Source organism: Diplotaxodon limnothrissa, linkage group LG14 (assembly GCF_057381915.1).
Source record: "Diplotaxodon limnothrissa isolate DT_005_m linkage group LG14, D_limnothrissa_male_GT1.1, whole genome shotgun sequence".
Classification (NCBI taxonomy): domain Eukaryota; kingdom Metazoa; phylum Chordata; class Actinopteri; order Cichliformes; family Cichlidae; genus Diplotaxodon; species Diplotaxodon limnothrissa.
In genome coordinates, this window is record NC_140609.1 from 34,255,021 (window position 1) to 34,274,735 (window position 19,715).

Here is a 19,715-nt window from a genome sequence, read left to right on the forward strand (position 1 = left end):
AGTCTTCAAATATAATTGAGGGTTCATCGTACATCGGATTAAACCTGACAGTTTGCTTGTATTATAGCAAGCAAATTTTATAATCTATTATTTCAACACCACGTCTGCCAAGTTTTGTATTTTTGCAGCATGCACGTGAAGTTCCGCTTGACTGTTTTTGTTATTGAGCCCCATTTTAAGACAAGCGGAAACAGGTGGGTGCTCAAAGGGCCTCAGCTCATTTTTGTGTATGTGAACATGTATGCGGCCTTTTGAAAAGTCTTTAACTCCTAGAGGAATACTGATACTTTCTTTTTTCTTAATGAGTTTTTCTTTTTTCTGTGGCAACTTCCTCTGGAAGGCTGGCACTCCATGGCCACGTCAGCACAACCAGTGCTTCGGTTGACTCAGGGGGAGGAGGGGGGTGGGGATGTGGCCTTTTTTTTTTCTTTTTTTCTTTTTTTTTTTTTTCTTCAAATAATCTGATCTTTGTCAGCACGCGTGCGTCAGTTTGATGTAAAAAGAGTGGGTGTCTCCCCCTATTTTCCACCCTGCTTCTCACATCGTGGACTTCTATCCTGCCTCTCTTACCTTGTACTTTCTAGCCCATGCACTCCAAGTTGGTAGACACAAAGCTTTTCATTCTGTGTGAACAACGTATAGCATGCTAATGAGATTAATCAGATTTCCTGTTCCTCAGCATCAGAGGCACTAACTAGAATTGCTTTAGGCAGTTGTTAGGCTGATGTGCTGCTTAGTACTGAGTGGCATAACAGATTTTTCTTAAAAGTGAGTAGAGTTCACAATGCAGCCCTTGAACTCCTACTCAAATTATATTGTTAATCTAAAAATCTATGATGGCTGAGCCAGTGTGACTGGCTTCATTCAGACAAAGTCTCCTCATGTTACCTGAATTTTTGTCCTTGCACAGCCTGTGTTCTTAGGCAGGGAAATGACTCACTGCCTGTTTGCCCTTTTGACTTCAGTATAAAAGGCCTATCTTCTGTTTGTCTTATTCAAGAAAGTTTATTAGCAGGGAGCAGGTGCCCTGCAAAATCATGGGCTTACGTAGTTGGGTCTCCTGGAGGCTACTGTTGATGCATTTAGTCTTGGCTCGGTACACTGGGTCAGTGGGGTAAAATTCTTTGTAACCCTTTGTATAGCAAATAATACCAGAAAGGGGATGTGAGTATGATGCAATTCTAAGCTGTCGTACTACTTTTCTTTGTAAAGTGATGCAAACGCGTCATGATCAGCTATAGATTAAAGTTAACATTTCTGTCTACCCATATGGACATTTACCTTCTCTTATCATGTATTCATGACTTTTCTCCCCTCTCACATTTCTCCCACAGCCTGTAGAATAATATACAAGCATAGAAATGATCACATTTACTTCCTTTCCTGATAGCAACAGCAATATCACCAAAGCTGTGCAACATTCACACACGGATTGACCTACACAGATAAAGACTGCTGTGTCAGCTTCGATGGTGCAGCATTACTTTTCTCACAAAACAAAGTTGCTCGACTGCCTCTCAAACATTACCCGCCTCTGTGTTGAGCTGCTGATTACAACTGTGAACTCTGGACCTGTTATTCTGTGTTGAGATTTTATCTGTTTACACTTAACTAAATGCTACTACAGTCTAAAGCAACAGCCTCACAGTTACTGTAATTTGGTCCCGAATGTATTAACGGCAATGCTTCTGTTATTTGGAAGTAATAGTGGTGGAAATATCCAAAACAGGTAGCTGGCAAACTGGCAGCTGTTCCTATTTGTGCTCGTACTTGCTGTTAATCTTCCTTGAGACCTGGAGGCTGGACTTAGTGCTGAAGGAGGGCAGTGCTAAGTGTTAGTGGGAGTGTGGCAGGCTATAGTCCTAGACACGTTAGAATTAGAATAGCTTTTGCCTCTTATTACTCTTTTGACAAAATGAGTGAAAATGCTTAATCAAGCAATCTCTTTTGCTCTCCTCCATGACATATGGCATTGGGGGGCGTTTGTCTTTGGTCTGTAAGAAGAGAAATGTGTGAATGTGCAAACTTGGCTGAGAGGTCTCTTTCTTTCTCCAAGGCTTTTTGCTGAGCTGTCTCTTCTCTGAGCTGAGCTAAGCCGTTGAACTGCCCCCCACAACAGAGCAGGAAACTTTGTTCCTCAGCACTTTTGGAAAGTGGTTTTCTTGCATTTGCCAGGATTTTTAAAAATGTGTTTTGGGCCTTTTTTCTCATAGGTATTAAGAAAATACTTATTGAAAATGCATCTGGTTTAGAAAAACAAATCATATACAGGGATATTCCTCTTACAGAGGTGCAGCTTTAGTTAAAACTGCCTGTGCATGGGAATTTTAAGTAGCTGAATGTGAGAAGTTTTTCTGACTTAGATTTAAGTAAAGTGTGTTTATTATTTCTATAGAAGTTTTAAGGTAAATGGCCGCATTGTTGACTTTACTAATTGAGTGCAGTCTTCTGTAAATAAAGCCCTGACCCTTCAGTTAAAAAATGTAAATTGGGGGCTCTGGCTTAGTTTTGATCACTCATTCATTGCTGCGTGGCATGTCGGAAATGTGCTACATTTGTGGATTGTGGTTCTGGTTTGCCATAGCTGTTGGGCTTGTATTAAACTTAAGCCCCATGTATGACAGTGTTTATCCTGAGGGAAGGTGTTTGATCTTGCGCCTTTCTAACTTCTTCGTAGGTCCTGCTCAGGTTCCCATGATGTCTCCAAATGGTTCAGTGCCTCCAATCTATGTGCCTCCTGGATACATTTCACAGGTAGCCATTCATGCGCTATTTCCATCCCAGTGTTTCTGATTGGCATCTTACCATTCTGAGAGTAGCTTTGATATCTGCTTTCAATGCTATTGTTTTCCCCCCCTTAGATCATAGAAGAGAACGGAGTGCGGCGGGTTCTGGTTTTACCTCAGCAACCAGAGTTCCACCCAGGGGGGCACTCCCCTCTCCACCATCCTCCTCCACCACCCCATGCCCACCTGCCTGCCTTCATCCCACACCCTGCCATGATGCCCCCTCCACATCACCTGTATACAGGCATGGCAGGGGGCGTGGGCGACATGAGCTCCCAGTACATCTCTCAGTACCATCCAGCTCATATTTACCCAGAGCAGGGTGAGTTGGAGTCAGGAGTCCCTGGATATACTGTTATACTTGTTGTGTTGTTTGTTTTTGTATTTGTTCTCAGCACTTTATTTGGATAGGCTGGTTACACACTAATGGCATGAGTCAAGTCTTACTCTTTTAGTTGCTTAATCTAAGAGAATTACTTCACTTTCATCATGTGCATTTGCATGTCCATCTTATAAGAATAATGTTTTTGTGCCACAGTCTCTACAGATTCTCACTCCCAACATGGACGTCCGTCGTTGGTTCACAGAGATGACAGAACTAGCAAAACACATGAACGTCTGCAGAAGAAACTGAAGGAGCGTCAAGGAGGAGGGCAGGTGAAGGACAGCCCTCCCTCGTCACCACAGAAGTCCTGCAACAGTCCCCCAACGGTGGACATTCATAACGGTATTGGAGGGAAAGGGCTGGAGGCAGAGCAGGGGCAACTTAGGCACACAGTGTCCTCTCCTGACAAGCAGACAGGCAAGCGAAAAATTGGAGAGTCAGCAGGTAAGAGTATTAAAGGGTGGAGGTTTATCATAGGTTTTGGGTTTTAGCATGGTATTTGGGAAAACTAATAGCTGGGCAAAGGTGATACTATTTAATCAGTCACGTTTTAATGTGCAGGAAGAATAGTTTCACATTGTGACCTGATGGAGATTGCTACAATGTAGAAACAATCCACTACTAATAATGAAGCATTTAAAAAACCGTTACAATATTTTTCAAGATCCAGTTAGAGAATCATTTTCACAGCTTAGAAATATCTGAATTCCTCACTTGATAGTTTTCTTTAAGTCTTTAAAGCTTAAGGGTAGTAACTAACAGAAGGTTGATCTGTAATCATTAATTTAAAAGAAGTTTGACATTTACAGAGTGATTTTGGTAGTACTGACACATCCTGTTTGTTCAGCACGTAAAAACAGTAGCTATTATTAAAGTATTTTAATAAATTGATTTACTTTTTTCTCTTCTTTCCTCAGTACTTGACAAGGAGGCGCAGGCCCTACAAGCGCTCTTGAGCACCATCAATAAACCAGAGGTTGGTGTTTGCTTCTTTCTTCTTCTTCTTTTTTTTTTTTTTTTTTTTTTTTAAATCTAATTAATGCAGTTTGCATGATTTTATGTGATTCCGTTAACAAAAAATGAAACTGTAATGATGCTACTATGTTGCATCATTAAACATTCTATTAACAACCTCAATGAATTATTACTTAGCATCTTACTAATGGAGTCAGACCTGCTGACTACCATCCATGTGGGGACTTTTATTCCCAATTGTGCCGCAGCATTTATACAAGTACTGAAAGGTTTGGATTTGCTCTGGGTTAAATACATTTTTCCCCTGGCTCTCACATAGTTAGATTATATACATGAGAAAGCCATTTGTTTTGCACCAAAATACATGATTAAATGTTATAGTTGCAAAATTATCTGACTGAAATATTCATACTAGATACTTCTTTTTTTTTTTTAATCCTTTGAAATTGCTATTTTAAAATGGTGTTGGGTTCTCAGCTGCCCAGCAGCTTTGTAGATAAATGAAGACGAGAATGGCTGTTCAATAGCAGCTGGGTCAGAATTAGTAGAACTGCAAATAGAATTTGCTTGACCTTATAAGATAAGATTTGTCACCGTTGGTACCGTCTGAGCTCCTTGTAAAAGTAGCAAAAACAACTCGGTTGGAAATATAATAGATAAAGTTAACAGAATACTGGGGAAGTTCAGCTCTTTGCTGCCATACTGGTCCGTTACTCAACAGAGAGTCAAACTGCGGGAAGGAAAAGGACTAAGGTGGGCCTGCAGGGCAGAGGGGAGGAGGTACAGACTTGACCTGATTGAGTTCTTCCACATATGAATCCCCCCCCCTGCAGAGTAGCTCAACCTATTTTTAAATCTTCTCCAAACAGAATGGAAAAAAAATATCTTAGGGTTGCACAGCACATCCCTGCCAGAAGCTGAAAACCTTTTTCCCAATGCACTGTCAGTTTGCATATTTTGATCCCACACTCTTTTCCACTACCAAGCAATATGTTGGTTTTGGAAAATGCAAGAATAAGAAATGCTTATGTTTTTAAGACTTCTAAGCATGGCTGTTTACCAGCCATAACCAGTTTTGGTTCTGAGTTTTAAGGGTTGTAGGAAATTATTAATTTGACAGTATTTTAAGAGTCTGCAGATACTCTGAAGAAGGAATAACTTGATACTCATCCAATGTACTTTCTTGTGATAGGTGTCAGACATCGAGGCCAGAGGAGCAACAGTGAGCTGGAGTGCGCCCACCAAGCCAGAAAGTGAGAATGACAGCAAGGAGGATGACCCCAGCTTCTCAGAGCCTCTCTGCTATGATGTCTCCATCTCAATTAGTGGTAAAGATGGGAAGTACCAGAGCATGCACTGGTGAGTATAAGAAACATCCACAAGTTTTAACATCAGTTGTCATGACAAATTAAGCATAGACTATGTCCTTATCAAACTCAAAAGGTGTTTTTTTTTTTTTTTTCATTTTCCTTTAATGCAGTGGGGAAGAACTAAGTGCAACTTTAGAACTCCTTCGGCCAGCAACAGACTATCATGTCAGGTTGGTGCAACACTCCACCACCTCTTATTTCAAATCCAGATTTAGTACTCCTAGTAATAATGTATAAACATGTTTTTTTTGTTTGTTTGTGTCATGCCCCCTCCCAGGGTCCAGGCGATGTGTAGCGGTTTACAGGGAAACCCATCAGAGGCTGTGAGCTTCACCACTTTAAGCTGTGAGCCAGATCCTCCCAATCCTCCCAAGAAGATCAGTGGGACCAAGAATTCTCTTTTACTTCAGTGGAAGGTAAAAGAAAAGACTGCCTGATGAAGCCACAGTTTTAAAGCTGGACATTAAGAAGCAGCAAGAATGTATGATATAAAAAAGATTACTAAATATTGAAACTACGATTTCTTTTGTGTTCAGGAATGATAGTAGGTGATAGTAATAAACGATGCACACATATTTGCCCCTTGAGGCGGAATAATGACGAAGAGTTAAGATCCCTGCACTTTCTATGATTACCTGATAATTATAATTACCTTCCCTTCACATTTGTTACCATGCCCCCATCAGTGTTGTACCACTTCTGTGTTTTCATTCAAACTGTTCTATGGTGAGGATTAATGCTAGTGGTTGCACAGACTACTAGTTAGTTGAAATATTAAAAACCTTTTTTTGTTTGCTTTTTTTTTTTTTTTTATCTATAGGCTCCATGTGACAATGGTTCCAAAATTCAAAACTACATACTCCAGTGGGATGAGGTAATTTTTTTTTTTTTTTTTTTTTTTTTTTTATCTCTAAAGAATTGATATTTGTGTTCAACTAGTATTCCAGTTTCTTAAGTGAAACACTTTGTTCATTAAAGGGGAAGGGCACTGGTGTTTATGAACAGTGCTACTATGGACCTCAGAAGCAGTACAAAGTGACCAAGCTTTCTCCAGCTTCACGATACTCTTTCCGCCTTGCAGCCAAAAATGACATGGGTACAAGGTAGGTGCATTAACGTCCTATTATCTCCTGAATGGCACCCTCCCTGTTGTCCGTTATTATATTGCTGTTTCTTCCATCCACTGTCTTCATCCATGTGTGTCTCTCACTGTGTTTCTTCTGTCTCTCTCTCCCATTCTTTCCCATCCACCATCTCTCTCTGCCCTCCCCAGCGAGTTCAGTGAAGTGGTGGACCTGTTCACCTCATGCAGTGTGCCATTGCCACCCTTCCCTCCAGAGCTGGAGATGGCGGGGGTGACCTGGCTGTGTCTGAAGTGGCAGAGGCCTGCTAGCTCTCCAAAGGAGGATGACATCTTTTATATTTTGGAAATGGAGGAGGAAGGCTCGGTATGTCTCCTGCGTAAACCTAAAATCATCTGATCATGTGAGATTGTAGCTCATGTATGAAACAGCAGTATATGCAGACACTGTTTTCTGTAAAATATTATGTTTTTCCCATCCACGTGAAGTGCCTCCCGTTAATGCATACAGGCTTATCTTAGACTGTTGTGTTTCCAGTTGTGTTGCCATCTTGAGTTTGTGAAAGAGTATAAAATATGTACATTTTCCACATTTTGTTGTGCTTAGACTTACCTTAATTCTTTGTCCATTGTGTCCTACTTCCGTTGGTGTTCCTAAGATTCGTTCTGTGCCTAATTGAAATAAATTAATATTAAACAGATGTAACAGTTTGTATTAGGTCTCACAGTTGATGATGTCAGAGTTGGAAAACTAAGCAGTGAGGTCAAAAAAACATGCCCATAGACTTGCAAGAAAGGGTTGACTCAATCCATGGATGAAGGAAAGGATACAAGAACATTTAAACAGTGTTAAGTACTCGAGAGTAGATGGTCTCCATTGAAGGTGGTTTCTCGTGCCTTTTAAAAATAATGGTAAATCCATCCTTAATCCTTAATCACAAGAGTCACAGCTACCGGTTAAAGGTTTAAAGAAAAATTGGAGCAAGAGGGCTTGGTAAGACAGGTAACACAGAAGCCAATTGATTTTTTTTTTCTTTTTTTTTTCTAGGTTAAAAAGTTGACATATTTGTAGCTTTGTTGCTTTTGCCCCTCAAAACGTAGTAGGTGGCGTGAACCAGACGAAAGCTTCCGTAATCCCTGCAGCTATTGCTCCTGCAGACCACTTTGCTTTCTGTGCTACAGTGGTTGTCTTGAAAGCCATTGCTCACCTGGTTGTTTTCCTCCTCCCTTTGTCATTTGTCTTTGTCTCAGGGATATGGCTTCCAGACAAGCTACAACGGTGACGAACTCTCTTTCACCATTAGGAATCTCCACAGGAGCACCAAGTACAAGTTTAGGGTAAGGGAGCCCAAAGACTGACGTTGGTCCTTTTGGTTGTACTTTAATTTGAAATAAATGAAATCATATCTTTTAAATGAAAATATTAAAAGAATGCAGATCATAAATGTAGAACTTCTGAAATTTATGCTCAGGGATGCAGTGAAGCATTCCTGTCCAACTTTTTGGAAAAATGTTGAGGTTAACAAATTCTGAATGAGCATGTATTTATTTGTTTATTTATTTTTAAAGCTTCAATATTTGATATGTTGGCTTGGGAATTATTTGCTGCTTATTATTATTATTATTATTATTATTATTATTATTATTATTATTATTATTATTAATAATAATATCAAGTGTCCCAATGATTTTTGAAAACAAGGTTGTGGAGTGTGTATGGAGAGGAACAGCTTTTAGGCGGGGAAGTTGCTGAGTTCAATGTTGACCCTGTGAGTCATCTGTTTTGCAAGATTCTGCTAGCAAAGCGGTGGGCAGCTGACAACATCAACAGGAAGAGCCAATGAGAACCTAGTTGTGCAAAGTGTTTGAGCTACACAAGTTTTTTGGGCCGGCAGTAATGTTAGAACCTTTGGACAAATAGTTGCCTGTGTCTTCTTCCCTATATATTTTTCTCTTTCACACATTCCCAGATTCCCAGTCTTTCCCATTCTCCCCAACATTATTAGTCTCCTATTTAATTTTTGAATGTTTACTAAAGAGTTTTGAGCTCAGAAAATGGGCAAAGATTAATAATTGGTTGAAATTAAACTGAAGATGTGACGCCTGCTTGAGATGTATGATCCATATCTTTATATAAAATAGTGTGTGTTCAATAAATCTGTAATATTCGTTTTTCTAAATATTTGTAGCGTGTTAGACGTCTTAAATGAGTTTTGTCTAAAACACAGTTCCATATCCTGTAAACGTTGTTTTAGTATTGATTACAGCAATTTGTAAATGCTGTTTAGCCTTGTTTGAGCAGGCCTGAAAGATATAGAGCCCACTTTTAAGAGGTTTACTGTGCCCTGTTAAACTAAACATTTCTCAGAGATGGCATCACCTCAGCTGCGACGTTAGTGAGTTCTTAGCTCGAATCCATCTTTAAAAATATCATTTTTGCCCAGCATTTTCACCGCAGACATCCAGACGTTCAGACATATAAACACCTTCCCAATTTCCCCAAAGCATCTTTGTGGTTGTTTCTACTACACTGGTTGTCCTCAGAAGGAAGTGGTGGGTTTCTGGTTTTGGTGCTAGAGGCAGCAGTGCTGATTGCCAAAACATATAGAAGACATTCTTTTAATTCAGGTGAACTGCTTTTGTGGTATTTCCTTTAAAAAAAAAAAAAAAAGGGAAAAAAGAAAAAGTTGATTACATAAGTTCCTCCATAAGACTGTATTTAACAAGTGTGTCATATTCAGTTTAGCTAAGTAGCTGTACTCCTAAACTGCATTTGCACTAGATCACAGGTGTTCAGTGTGTCTCCCCTCTCATAATAACTGTTATTTTCCTGCAGCAAGTGACAGTAACAGGTGCTATTTTTCTGCCCTGTGTTTCAAGAGCAAGAAATCCAAATTAATTAATAGACTGGTAATAGAATTTATAAGCTTTACTCACATGGCCATACAAATCCACACCACAGCATTGCAAAGCATGAAACTGTCAGAAAAGTATCACATAAACAAGCCGCCATATGGCTAAATGATAGAAATATTCATTAGCCATCTCAAGAAATCCTCAATTCCTCATTTCCAATTTTCCAGCTGCACATTGCGAAGGCAGGCTATGCACTGTGCAGGTTTGTTTGGTACAATTCGTGGATGAACGCTGCTCAGCGTGCTCACAGAGATTTCAATATTATAGCAGAAGCGGCAGAGAAATGCAAATCCCAATAAAGCTTATTGTCTCGTTTCATGATTGCCTTTTGAATTGAGAAGAATAAAACCTGTTTAGACACCACAAGCTCTGCAGAGTCATCTCTCTCATAATGTGCTATTTGCCTGAGGCCATTTTAGTTGCAGGCATACTGTTTACTTTGTCTCATGGATCTGGTTGGTGGTTATTATCAGGGAAAATAATGATCTTTATACACTTGGCCTCATTTACTACCTAGAGGGGAAAAAAGGATTAATTTCCTGATAGGGGTTTATTATTTATTTATTTCTGCATTTCTGCACCTCCTCCAGGTGGCGGCATACAACTCAGAGGGCAAGAGCAACCCTAGCCAGGTGGTCGAGTTCATCACAAAACCAGATATACCTGGCTGTCCCTTCAAGCCTGTCATCAGAGGAAGAGTCCTGCCCAACAGCTTCAAAATGGCCTGGGGTAAGTTTTCTTCTAGTTGCCCTTTTGACTTATTAAAACCTTTCACTCTTCATGTAGTTGACAGCCTGGCAAGTCCAGTTTGCAAGTTCATTTTTCTGACTGAGCTCTGCCTGGACCTATGTGACGGATGACATCCCAGGCTGTCTGTACTATAGATGATTGACAATTCTCTTCTCTTCAGACATAAGCATGAATCCTTCATACGCACACCTCACTGGACAAACACATCCATCACCGCTGTACGTGTCTGTGCTTCCAGATTTCAAAATGCCATTTAAAAAACATGTCTGCAGTTATGAAGATATTTTCAAATGTTTCTGTGCACTAAAATGAGTTTCAGAAGAAAAAACAAGGCAACATCCTTGGCCAATCATGCTTTAACTGAGATTATTCTAATGCCGAAATCAGAAATCAAATTTTGTAGATTCATAGCACACTTTTAAAATGAATTAATATATTTCAGGTGGATAAGTAGTCAACCCTTTTGGGGACATAATGATTTATATAGAAAAATAATTATTTTAATTATGTGCTTGTGTTAAAATTTAGAACCCCCTAAAGATGATGGTGGCTCAGAAATCACTAAGTATGTTGTGGAGCTTTCTGAAGGCACAAGTGGTAAGTTCCTCATGGTGACAGTAATAATTTACAAATTTAATAATATATGATTTCATTTATTGAAATAATTTTAATGTAATTAAAATGGTCTGTGCGTGCGTGTGTGTTTTTTGTTATGTTTTTTCCGCTTAGGCTCACCGTGGGGGCAGGTGTACTCGGGGCCAGCTCTGGAACATGTGTGTGAGGGCTTGAAGCCTGGCTGCTCCTACCAGACGCGAGTTTACTGCATGAGCGAGGGGGGGCAGAGCCCGGTGAGTCATTCAACGTCAGTACACGTGTGCACATGGTTGCGCACATAGCCTTGTGTTTCACCACAGGAATTCAGAGTTTGATGCATCAGTTACATATTTATTTGATTGCAGGGAGAAAAGGGAGGGTAAGATATGGCTGTGGTTTTTTGGGCGTTTTTTGTTTTGTTATGCTTTTTTTGTTTTTGTTTTTTAAATGATTTGCATACACGTGGACTGAGATTACTGTTAGAAACATTAGAAAATGTAACAGACACTTATTTATCTTATAAAAACTTTCAGAATCACACTAGGTGTTAGCCCCTTTTCCTGTTGTTGTTGTTGTTATTATTATTATTATCATTATTATTATTATTTTGGTTATGAGTGATGCATTTCTGAGCTGTTATTCAAAGTGTTGTGAGTAAGCAGACAGTGATGATTTCATTAATTTGACACAAATGATTCTAGATATGTAATCTATTTATGGCAAGTTTTAATAGGAAATTGTCATTCAGTCAGTTGCTTATGTTGGATATTAGACTATGCTTCCTGGTGTGTAAGTACAAGACAAAGCCTGCTAATCGATTAACCCTCCCTGCATGTGTCAGAGAATGTTTTTCTTAATTAGTTCAGTTCACAGACGCTCTTCATTAATTTCTTCATCAGCTGTTTGTGCATGCATTTATTCAAGATGGAGCTGGTAAAGAAACATGAGTCATGGTGGCGAATTCCTGCTTTTTGGTGCAGCGCAATGTGACATAACACTCACATGGGCTTTTTTTTCCCCCTTTGTCACAGAAGTTGAGTGTATAATTCACTTGTGAGGCAGTATGTCTAACTTTACCCATAAAGACAGCGTATTTTTCTGTATGCTCGTGTCCTTTGATCGATGCATTCACATTAGTCTCCTCTCCGGACTGCTGTAGCCTGAGTCGGTCTGATAAGCCGGTGAAAATGACAATCTGTGTCCTGTGTGTTTTGTAAGAGGAGAGAGTAAAGAGTGTGAAATTGTTATTTTCTGTGGGTCTTAATTGGTGTGTTGTCTTTACTTGCAAGCTGTCAGAGACCCTGCAGGTCCAGACTCCCGCAGTGCCCCCGGGGCAATGCCAGCCCCCTCGGTTGGTGGGCAAGCCCAAAGCCAGGGAGGTGCAACTGCGCTGGGGTGAGTCATTCCTCTCCAACTTAGATCTGTGTGGGATGCATCTCTGGCTTCTGTTGATGCATTTATTTGTCTTGTGAACAAACCTCAAAGCACTAATCTTTGATTGTGCAGTTACTATTATTTTGCTGTTTGTGCATTTTAGCTTTGTTTATACACTGTTATTTTTCTTGGACAGTGCTTCTTTTTTTCTCCCAAAGTGTATTGATCTTTATAAATACTTGTTTGTACAAATTTCCTAGGTGTCCCTCAGGTAGACGGAGGAAGCCCGGTTTCTTGCTACAGTATAGAAATGAGCGGGCCACAGTCTGAGGAAAGCAAAGAGGTTTACCAGGGTCCAGAGCTGGACTGTTCTGTAGGAGGGTTAATGCCTGGCAAAACCTATAGTTTCCGGCTCAAGGCAGCAAACAAGGCTGGGGTGAGAGACTAATAATACTGAATAACACTGTAAGGGATTTAATTATTTTTTCCCAGTGTGCTTTGAACAGTCTCAATAAATACATTTTAAAAGTGTAATTTGGAAATTTCTGGTTGTATAAACTAGTTCTGTTCTTTTCATGTGAAAAGTTTGGCCCTCTTTCGGAGCGCTTTGAGGTTACGACTGGCCCCGGGGCCCCTGAGCAGTGCAAAGCTCCCTCCACCACATGCAAGTCCTCCAGCTGTGTTGTTGTGAGCTGGGAGGTAAGACTGGCTGCCCCAAGTAATGTGTTCAAAATTGAGTGTTGTATGCATCATACTCATTCATTTCTTGTTTGGGATCTAGGCCCCTCCTTGTAATGGAGCTCCGGTGACAGAGTTTCGTCTGGAGTGGGGAGCAGCTGAGGGTAGCATGCAGATTTGTTATAGTGGACCAGGCCTCAGTCATGAAATGAAAGGCCTACTGCCTGCAACCAACTACTTCTGCCGGGTGCAAGTGAGTGCTTCATTATTTCTGATTTTATTTCTCGATTTCTAGCCCCCCCCCGCCCCCCCCCCCCCCTTTTTTTTTTCAGTCTTCACCATGGTTAAAATAAAAGTCTAAAGCAGAATTATACATCATCTTTCACTATATAAAGACTATTATGCTATCTTATGACCTTATTTAAGTGTGATATATTCTCTGAGAATCTCATAATAATCCGAAGGACTCCCAGTAAAATGAATAATTTTAACTTTAATTTAATTTGAGAACATAAAGCTGACTAGGCCAGCACAGTAGGAAATATCTGAAACAGTTCTGCATCAGTTCCCTTATCCTTTGAGACACCACTTTCTGCCGGAGTGGAATAGTTCTTTTCAGGTTTTGTTTTTTTTTTTGTTTGTTTTTTTTTGTGCTTTTTTTTTGTGTGTGTTTTTTTTAATGTCAGTACTTGTAATAATTTCTGCAGCGTTACTAAATGTCATCATTTGAGGTTTTCTCCAATTTTGTGGATGTTATCATTTGGATAGTTGTTTGGTGCATTTAATTTTTAGCATATTCTTGACTGAAGAGTAAAATTGTTTACGTTTACATTGGAACTCCATCTTGTGGTCAAACGTTAATGCTGCACAGGTGTTCTTCCACACCACAAGTGGTACTTGATATCAACTTCTTGGGCGCACTCTTGTTTCTTGTTAATAGGCTGTGAACGTGGCTGGTGTGGGTCCCTTCAGCGAGGCAGTGTTTTGCCTGACGCCCTGCACTGTGCCTGCTGCTGTCAGCAACATATACGTGCTCAAAGAGTCTGAGCTGCGAAGTTACGATACTCCAGTGGATGCGGATGAAGAGGAGGAAGAGGAGGAGAGTGAGTCCCGGCCACAGCCGGTCTACTCTCCGTCCACCTGCCTGGGTATTTGCTGGGACCCTCCATGCGATCACGGCTCTGAGATCAATTCCTACCTGATTGACATTGGAGAGCGACAACCTATTGTTGTTGGTCCGGTCACCAAACACGTCATCCAAAATCTACAGCCTGACACCAGCTACAGGTTGGTGCAAGTTTTAAAGGTAGCATCGTAGTTATGCTACACCACTAAGAACTTTCCAGATGTAAGGCAGAAAGAGCAGTTTTTAAATTATGTCTCTGTGCTCATGCGGAATAACATGTGATACAAATTGGACACGCCATGCTTTTAGATTCACTTGGTCTGTGATGCTTTGTTCCAAAAGATGTCAAAGGGGACAACTTGGGCAGATGTAATTGGTTACATCTGTAAACCTTGTCTATTGTGAAGAGGGCTGGCAACTGTTTAGAAAGCAGTTGGGTTCCAGACGAGACATCAAACATTTTTTTGTTGGCTGGATATTTGAATGTGTTTTATTATTCTAAACGAGACAGAAATACTGACAGAGTTCATGGATTAACATTTTAAGAGGGACTGAGATGAATGAATTTGTTGTCAACTTTTAGTGAATTTGTACAGAAAATGTAAAATCAAGGACATAAAGGTCCTCTGGTTGTCACTGCAGTGTTTTACTATACCTTTCCAGCTCTCTGGTGTCATGTCTTCTTCTTCTTCTTCTTCTTCAGGATTCGAATCCAAGCCCTTAATAGCCTGGGAGCAGGCCCCTTTAGTCACACCTTTAAGCTGAAGACAAAGCCCCTGCCCCCACAGCCCCCCCGCTTGGAGTGCACCGCCTTCAGCCACCAGACCCTCAGGCTCAAGTGGGGTGACGGCCCAGCCAAAGCCACCTCAGATGCCCTTCAGTATCAGCTGCACATGGGGGACAAGAATGGCAGGTTAGTCGGTCATTATTCAGGTGGGAGAAAGCGATCTGACAAGAGATAAACCAATAAGAAGGGAGACTGGAGTTTGAGCAAAAGCTGCAGATAACTGTATTCAGGAGGGCGGGGTGATTGAAAATAAAGCAGCAGACAAATTGCGTTGGAAGCTGAAGGAGACAGGAACTGATGATATGCCTTTTGCCACTCTGTAGTTTCAGATAGAGAAGTCACTCATGCCATTTGCTTTTTCTAATATTTATCCTTTGCTCATTAAATCCTTTCTCTTTTTCCATGTTCCTGTCATTGCAGATTTATATCCTTGTATAAAGGACCATGCCACACACACAAAGTCCAGAGGCTTAATGAGTCTACCTCTTACACGTTCCGCATCCAGGCCTTTAATGAGGCGGGCGAAGGGCCCTTCTCCAATGTTTACACATTCACTACCCCACGTTCTCCTCCAGCTCCTCTGAAAGGTACAGTGCCACATTTTTTTCTTTCTGTCCTAAGCATTAAACAGTTCCTACTATCTTTACAGACACTCACTGCTTGACACTGTGTGCTCATCCTTTAACCTGAGGTGACCCAAACTTGACTTGCATTTGAGTTAGACCAAACTGCCAGAGATTCACTCGCCTGCTCTCATCAAAAGTCGTGTAGATCAGCTCTGTGGTCTGGTCTCTGCCAGCCTCTGCAGAGCTTCTTTTGATCCTACGCGTTGAAGTCAGTAATGAGGATGTAGGCTTTATTCTCAGTGCGGCACCTCTTTTGAATCAAGCAGTCATGTGCCAGATTGTCAGTGTTACTCAACACTGCTGGTCTCCCCACACAGTGAAGTGGACTCTCAAATATAGACAGTTTGAATTTAGACAAGCCATTTCAGCATTGAGTTTAACGTCTGATATCACAAAGGCACAAAAGACTAAAATGCTACTTGCCGCTCCATCTCTTCACGCATTACCAGGCCACTTTCAACCAGTCCAGTACAACCACGTATTTTTTGATTGTTTTTGCTCAAATTGCCACCTACCTAAGGAACAGCGTGACTCACAGTTAGGTACTCTGCTAATGGGGGAACAATCACATTAAGTTCTCTAAAATGCACTTTTTTTTTTTTTATCCATCGGCTTGAGTCACTGTTCATATAAAAGCAAGTACTCTTGTATTAAAGCTAGGAGTGTCTGAAGAAGTTCCATTTTCAGAAATCCCCCAAAGCTCGCATTCAAAGTGGGAGTTTACTTCATGTTTGAAAAGTGTTTGGGAACTTTGATGTCTCTTACTATTTTGTCAACAAAGCTACATCCCGTTATTTTGCAGAATATGCATTATGCGGGGTTCACTTCAAATGGTGTTTTGGTTACTTTAATCCAGAGAAGCCTTTTTACACATCTCCATTGCAGTAATGTACCACCCTTCAAAGGGAATCTAAGATAAATAGCAGTTCAGTTTACCTGTGTTTAAATGAAGCCATTTTAGCCTGGATATAACCACCGGTAGCGTTTTAGATGTTGAGTAGCCAGAATTGACCGTGTTTGGACCTGAGGGAGGACTTGGATCAGTTTGCAAAGCAGGCTACTGTTATAAACTGTGCTAATTGCAAACACACATGGCTGCTAACTAGTGTTAAGTAACACACTAATAAAATACCAGATTTTAATCTTCAAAACTCAAGTGCAATTTGTTGCAGACTTCTTGGACAGGCACACAGCAACACTGCATTTATTGATTATTGGTTAGATATTTCACTCACATTAAAGTTGCCATCAAGGGGAAACTGTGTCAGGCTCTAAACATGTATTTAAATGCTCTAAATCTGGCCATTTAACATGGGAGTCCATGTGGATTGACTGCAGTGTTTGATATTTTAGCACTGGCCTAATTTTTTTTGATGCAGAGGGTGTTGCATGTGTGTACCTTTCTAATGCTGTCAGTGATGTTTTGTTGTTTTTTTGTAGTTGGGTTTTTTGTGGGGTTTTTTTTTTTTACATTTCTATTAGTCTATTTTAAAGCAGTTAAATAAGTAGTCGCCTGTATTGCTTGTCTTCATCACAGCTCATTTTTTTCCCTCTTTCATTTCCAACTTCACCCTCCAGCCCCTAAAGTGGAGCGTCTGGATGATAACTCCTGCGAAGTCACGTGGGAGGCCCTGCCGCCTATGAAGGGGGACCCAGTAATCTACAGCTTGCAGTGTATGATAGGAAATTCAGATTTTAAACAGGTACAGATGTTGTCGTGTTAAGGTTTTGTACCCCTCCTTTGTGTTTTATGTCCTTCTGTGTTACCTTCATGTGACCCACCATTCATCACAGTGGCCTTTTTCTATGCAGAGTGGGATACAGATGGATCCCAGGGCCTTGATGCTTTTGCTGTGGCTTTGCAGCACTCTGTATTACTCACCGCTGGCTTTAAATTGCCCGTTATGCAAAGGTCATTGATCCATGAGGTATACCAGGTGTCTAACCCCTGCCACCACATTCATCCCTCTCAATGGCCTGTGGCCATGTTAACATGAAATAATGGTCTCTGCAGGCTTATGCTAATCTCACCACATCGTATATGGCAATTGAATCGGGACGCTGAAATATATGGCTACCATCCCCCTTTGTTTCCCTCTTTGTCAGTCTTGGTGGCTTGGATTCAAAGCCCATATTTAAGAAAGTAATTTTTGTATCACTGCTAGTTTGACATCCAGTATTTAAATAACACTGCTCATATCCTCCTCCTGTAATTTTGTGTGCAATTGTTTTTAATTTTGATTTTATGTGGTGGGCTTAATTAAAGTTTAGGCTTCAAATGAAACGTTTGTTCACTCATTAAAGAGAATCAAAGAAAGTGTCACTACGGCAACCAAGCAGATCAGGTTCACGAGGTCCTCTAAAAACTTGTGGGTGTGTCAGCTGGACAGACGGCTAAGGCAGATGGCTTTCCACGTCTTCCAAGGCGAAAAAACAGGACAAGTCTAATGAAAAGAATCAAAAATACTCTGTCAACTGGAAAAATAATAAAAGTTAAAAGAGATACAAGTGTATTTTCATTATTTCTGTCACTGAAGTTACTCAGAAGCAGTAAGAAAGATGAATTTTCATCTTCATTGTTCAGTACAGCTTCTTGCTTCATGTTTTCTATAATTTTATATACTATTTTTAATCTCTTCCTCTCTCCTGTTCTCAGGCTTACAAAGGCTCTGCCACAACCTTCCATGTTCAGAACCTGCAGCCCAACAGTGACTATCGTTTCCGAGTATGTGCTATCAGGCAGTGCCAGGACGCCCCGGAGCTGAGCGGTCCCTACAGCCCCACGGTGACCCTCTCCTCCCAGCGGAATGATGCGGCGCTGGCCAGCAGCGCGGTCAGCTCAGGATCCAGGATCGGCACAGAGTCCACCCGAGCCAGACAGAGCCTGAGCGACGAGCAGTGCGCTTTCCTCATCCTCATGGTTTTTGCCGTCATCGCCATCCTCATCGCTTTTGTCATCCAATATTTTGTCATTAAATGAGCAGTCTGCACCCCCCAGCTTCAGGGTTATAGCTTTACTCTTCCCTGCCCCTCTGTCTCTCTGTTGTTTTGTATTCTTTATTTTGTACTTACTATTCTCCAGTTTCAACGGAGTAATTGCATTAGCCGAACTGGGGCGCAGCAGGAGGATGGGCGGGTGAGTGGGCGCTAAATGGAAGTTATAAATTGAGGATGTAACGTCTCATTTGGCACCTGTGATACCTTCCTGACTCTCCTTCCTCTGTCTCCCCGCTCCAAGGTTGTGGTATCTGTTGAGTCCAAATGCCTAATCCATCACGATTAGCTTCCTGTGCAAAAGGAACTCAGAAAGCATAGGGATAGGGTTTGCTTTGGGGAAGGGCTGGGGAGAAGTGGCGCATATATATAAAAATGTATAGAAATAGTCATTTATATTTCCATTTAAGTGTCCAGTAAGAAACAGTTTTTTGATAGATGTGTTCCAAAAATAGTCTGTAGGTGTAAACCTATGTGCTATTTGATCCTGGGACCTGGTGGGCCAGTGTTTGCACAGTGAGGTGTGTCCAGATGTGTTTACTGTATGTAGTTAGTGCCACTGCAGTACACGGCTGGGAATGCCTCAGGGCCACACGAAGGGACGTGATTCCCCATGCTGGAGTTTGTTCGAGAAGTCTAGGGAAAGAAGAATCTGAAGAGTTAACCTTGTTCACATTAGTAGGACGTTCATTTAGCACTTTCCAACCTTTTTGATGTTTAAGAATGTTTAAGGATGCAAAAATGACTGGAGAAATGTTAGTATATTTTTGTACAGTGAAGATCTGTAAGTTTGAGGGGGAAAAAAATGCTCAGTATAAAGTTAGAAAACAAAAACCAAACTAACAGTGAATTCTAATTATTTTTACTATCATATAGTTATACTGTAGCTTGTTTTTACAATCATGCAGCTGCTTTACTCTGAGATATTGTTGTTCAGCACAAAAAATGTATGCTTTCTCGTATGTTCTGTTTTATTTCGTTCTCCCCGGTAATTGATTTTGCACCTTAGTGAAAGAAAACCTAGACTGACTGCGTCTTGGTCTTGTGATGCATTTTATAGAACACACTTTGAGATTGTGAAAGCCCTTCATGTGTTTTGGGTGTTTTTAAAAGTTGTTGAATCACATGACATGTCACTGAAACAGCTAATCAGCAAAAATGAAAAAAAAAATAAATAAATAAATAAAAAAAGGATTTAAAAAAAGAAAACCAGAGGGAAAAATATCACAAGTTGTTTCAGAGGCCTTAATTGGAGAGGAAAAAAACTTTGGGA

The 19,715-nt window shown here is 40.7% G+C and overlaps 1 protein-coding gene across 3 annotated transcripts in view; it reads left to right on the forward strand.

Moving 5' to 3' along the window:
* Nucleotides 1–19,674, forward strand: part of fndc3a (fibronectin type III domain containing 3A) — a 46,804-nt gene extending 27,130 nt beyond the window's left edge. For 2 of the 3 annotated variants that reach the window (XM_085370947.1, XM_085370948.1), the window contains exons 4-26: nt 2,678–2,754; nt 2,862–3,108; nt 3,325–3,615; nt 4,089–4,147; nt 5,339–5,505; nt 5,627–5,686; nt 5,794–5,932; nt 6,337–6,390; nt 6,495–6,619; nt 6,790–6,964; nt 7,849–7,935; nt 10,104–10,242; nt 10,792–10,860; nt 10,993–11,111; nt 12,147–12,252; nt 12,492–12,667; nt 12,817–12,930; nt 13,013–13,162; nt 13,850–14,196; nt 14,739–14,948; nt 15,243–15,409; nt 17,027–17,151; nt 18,105–19,674. In XM_085370947.1, the coding sequence (XP_085227073.1) occupies nt 2,678–2,754; nt 2,862–3,108; nt 3,325–3,615; nt 4,089–4,147; nt 5,339–5,505; nt 5,627–5,686; nt 5,794–5,932; nt 6,337–6,390; nt 6,495–6,619; nt 6,790–6,964; nt 7,849–7,935; nt 10,104–10,242; nt 10,792–10,860; nt 10,993–11,111; nt 12,147–12,252; nt 12,492–12,667; nt 12,817–12,930; nt 13,013–13,162; nt 13,850–14,196; nt 14,739–14,948; nt 15,243–15,409; nt 17,027–17,151; nt 18,105–18,428 (3,527 nt within the window). In that variant the 3' untranslated portion in view covers nt 18,429–19,674. The remainder of the gene's footprint in view (nt 1–2,677; nt 2,755–2,861; nt 3,109–3,324; nt 3,616–4,088; nt 4,148–5,338; nt 5,506–5,626; nt 5,687–5,793; nt 5,933–6,336; nt 6,391–6,494; nt 6,620–6,789; nt 6,965–7,848; nt 7,936–10,103; nt 10,243–10,791; nt 10,861–10,992; nt 11,112–12,146; nt 12,253–12,491; nt 12,668–12,816; nt 12,931–13,012; nt 13,163–13,849; nt 14,197–14,738; nt 14,949–15,242; nt 15,410–17,026; nt 17,152–18,104) is intronic. The other variant, XM_085370949.1, reaches the window with a different exon arrangement.
* Nucleotides 19,675–19,715: the final 41 nt, after the last annotated feature.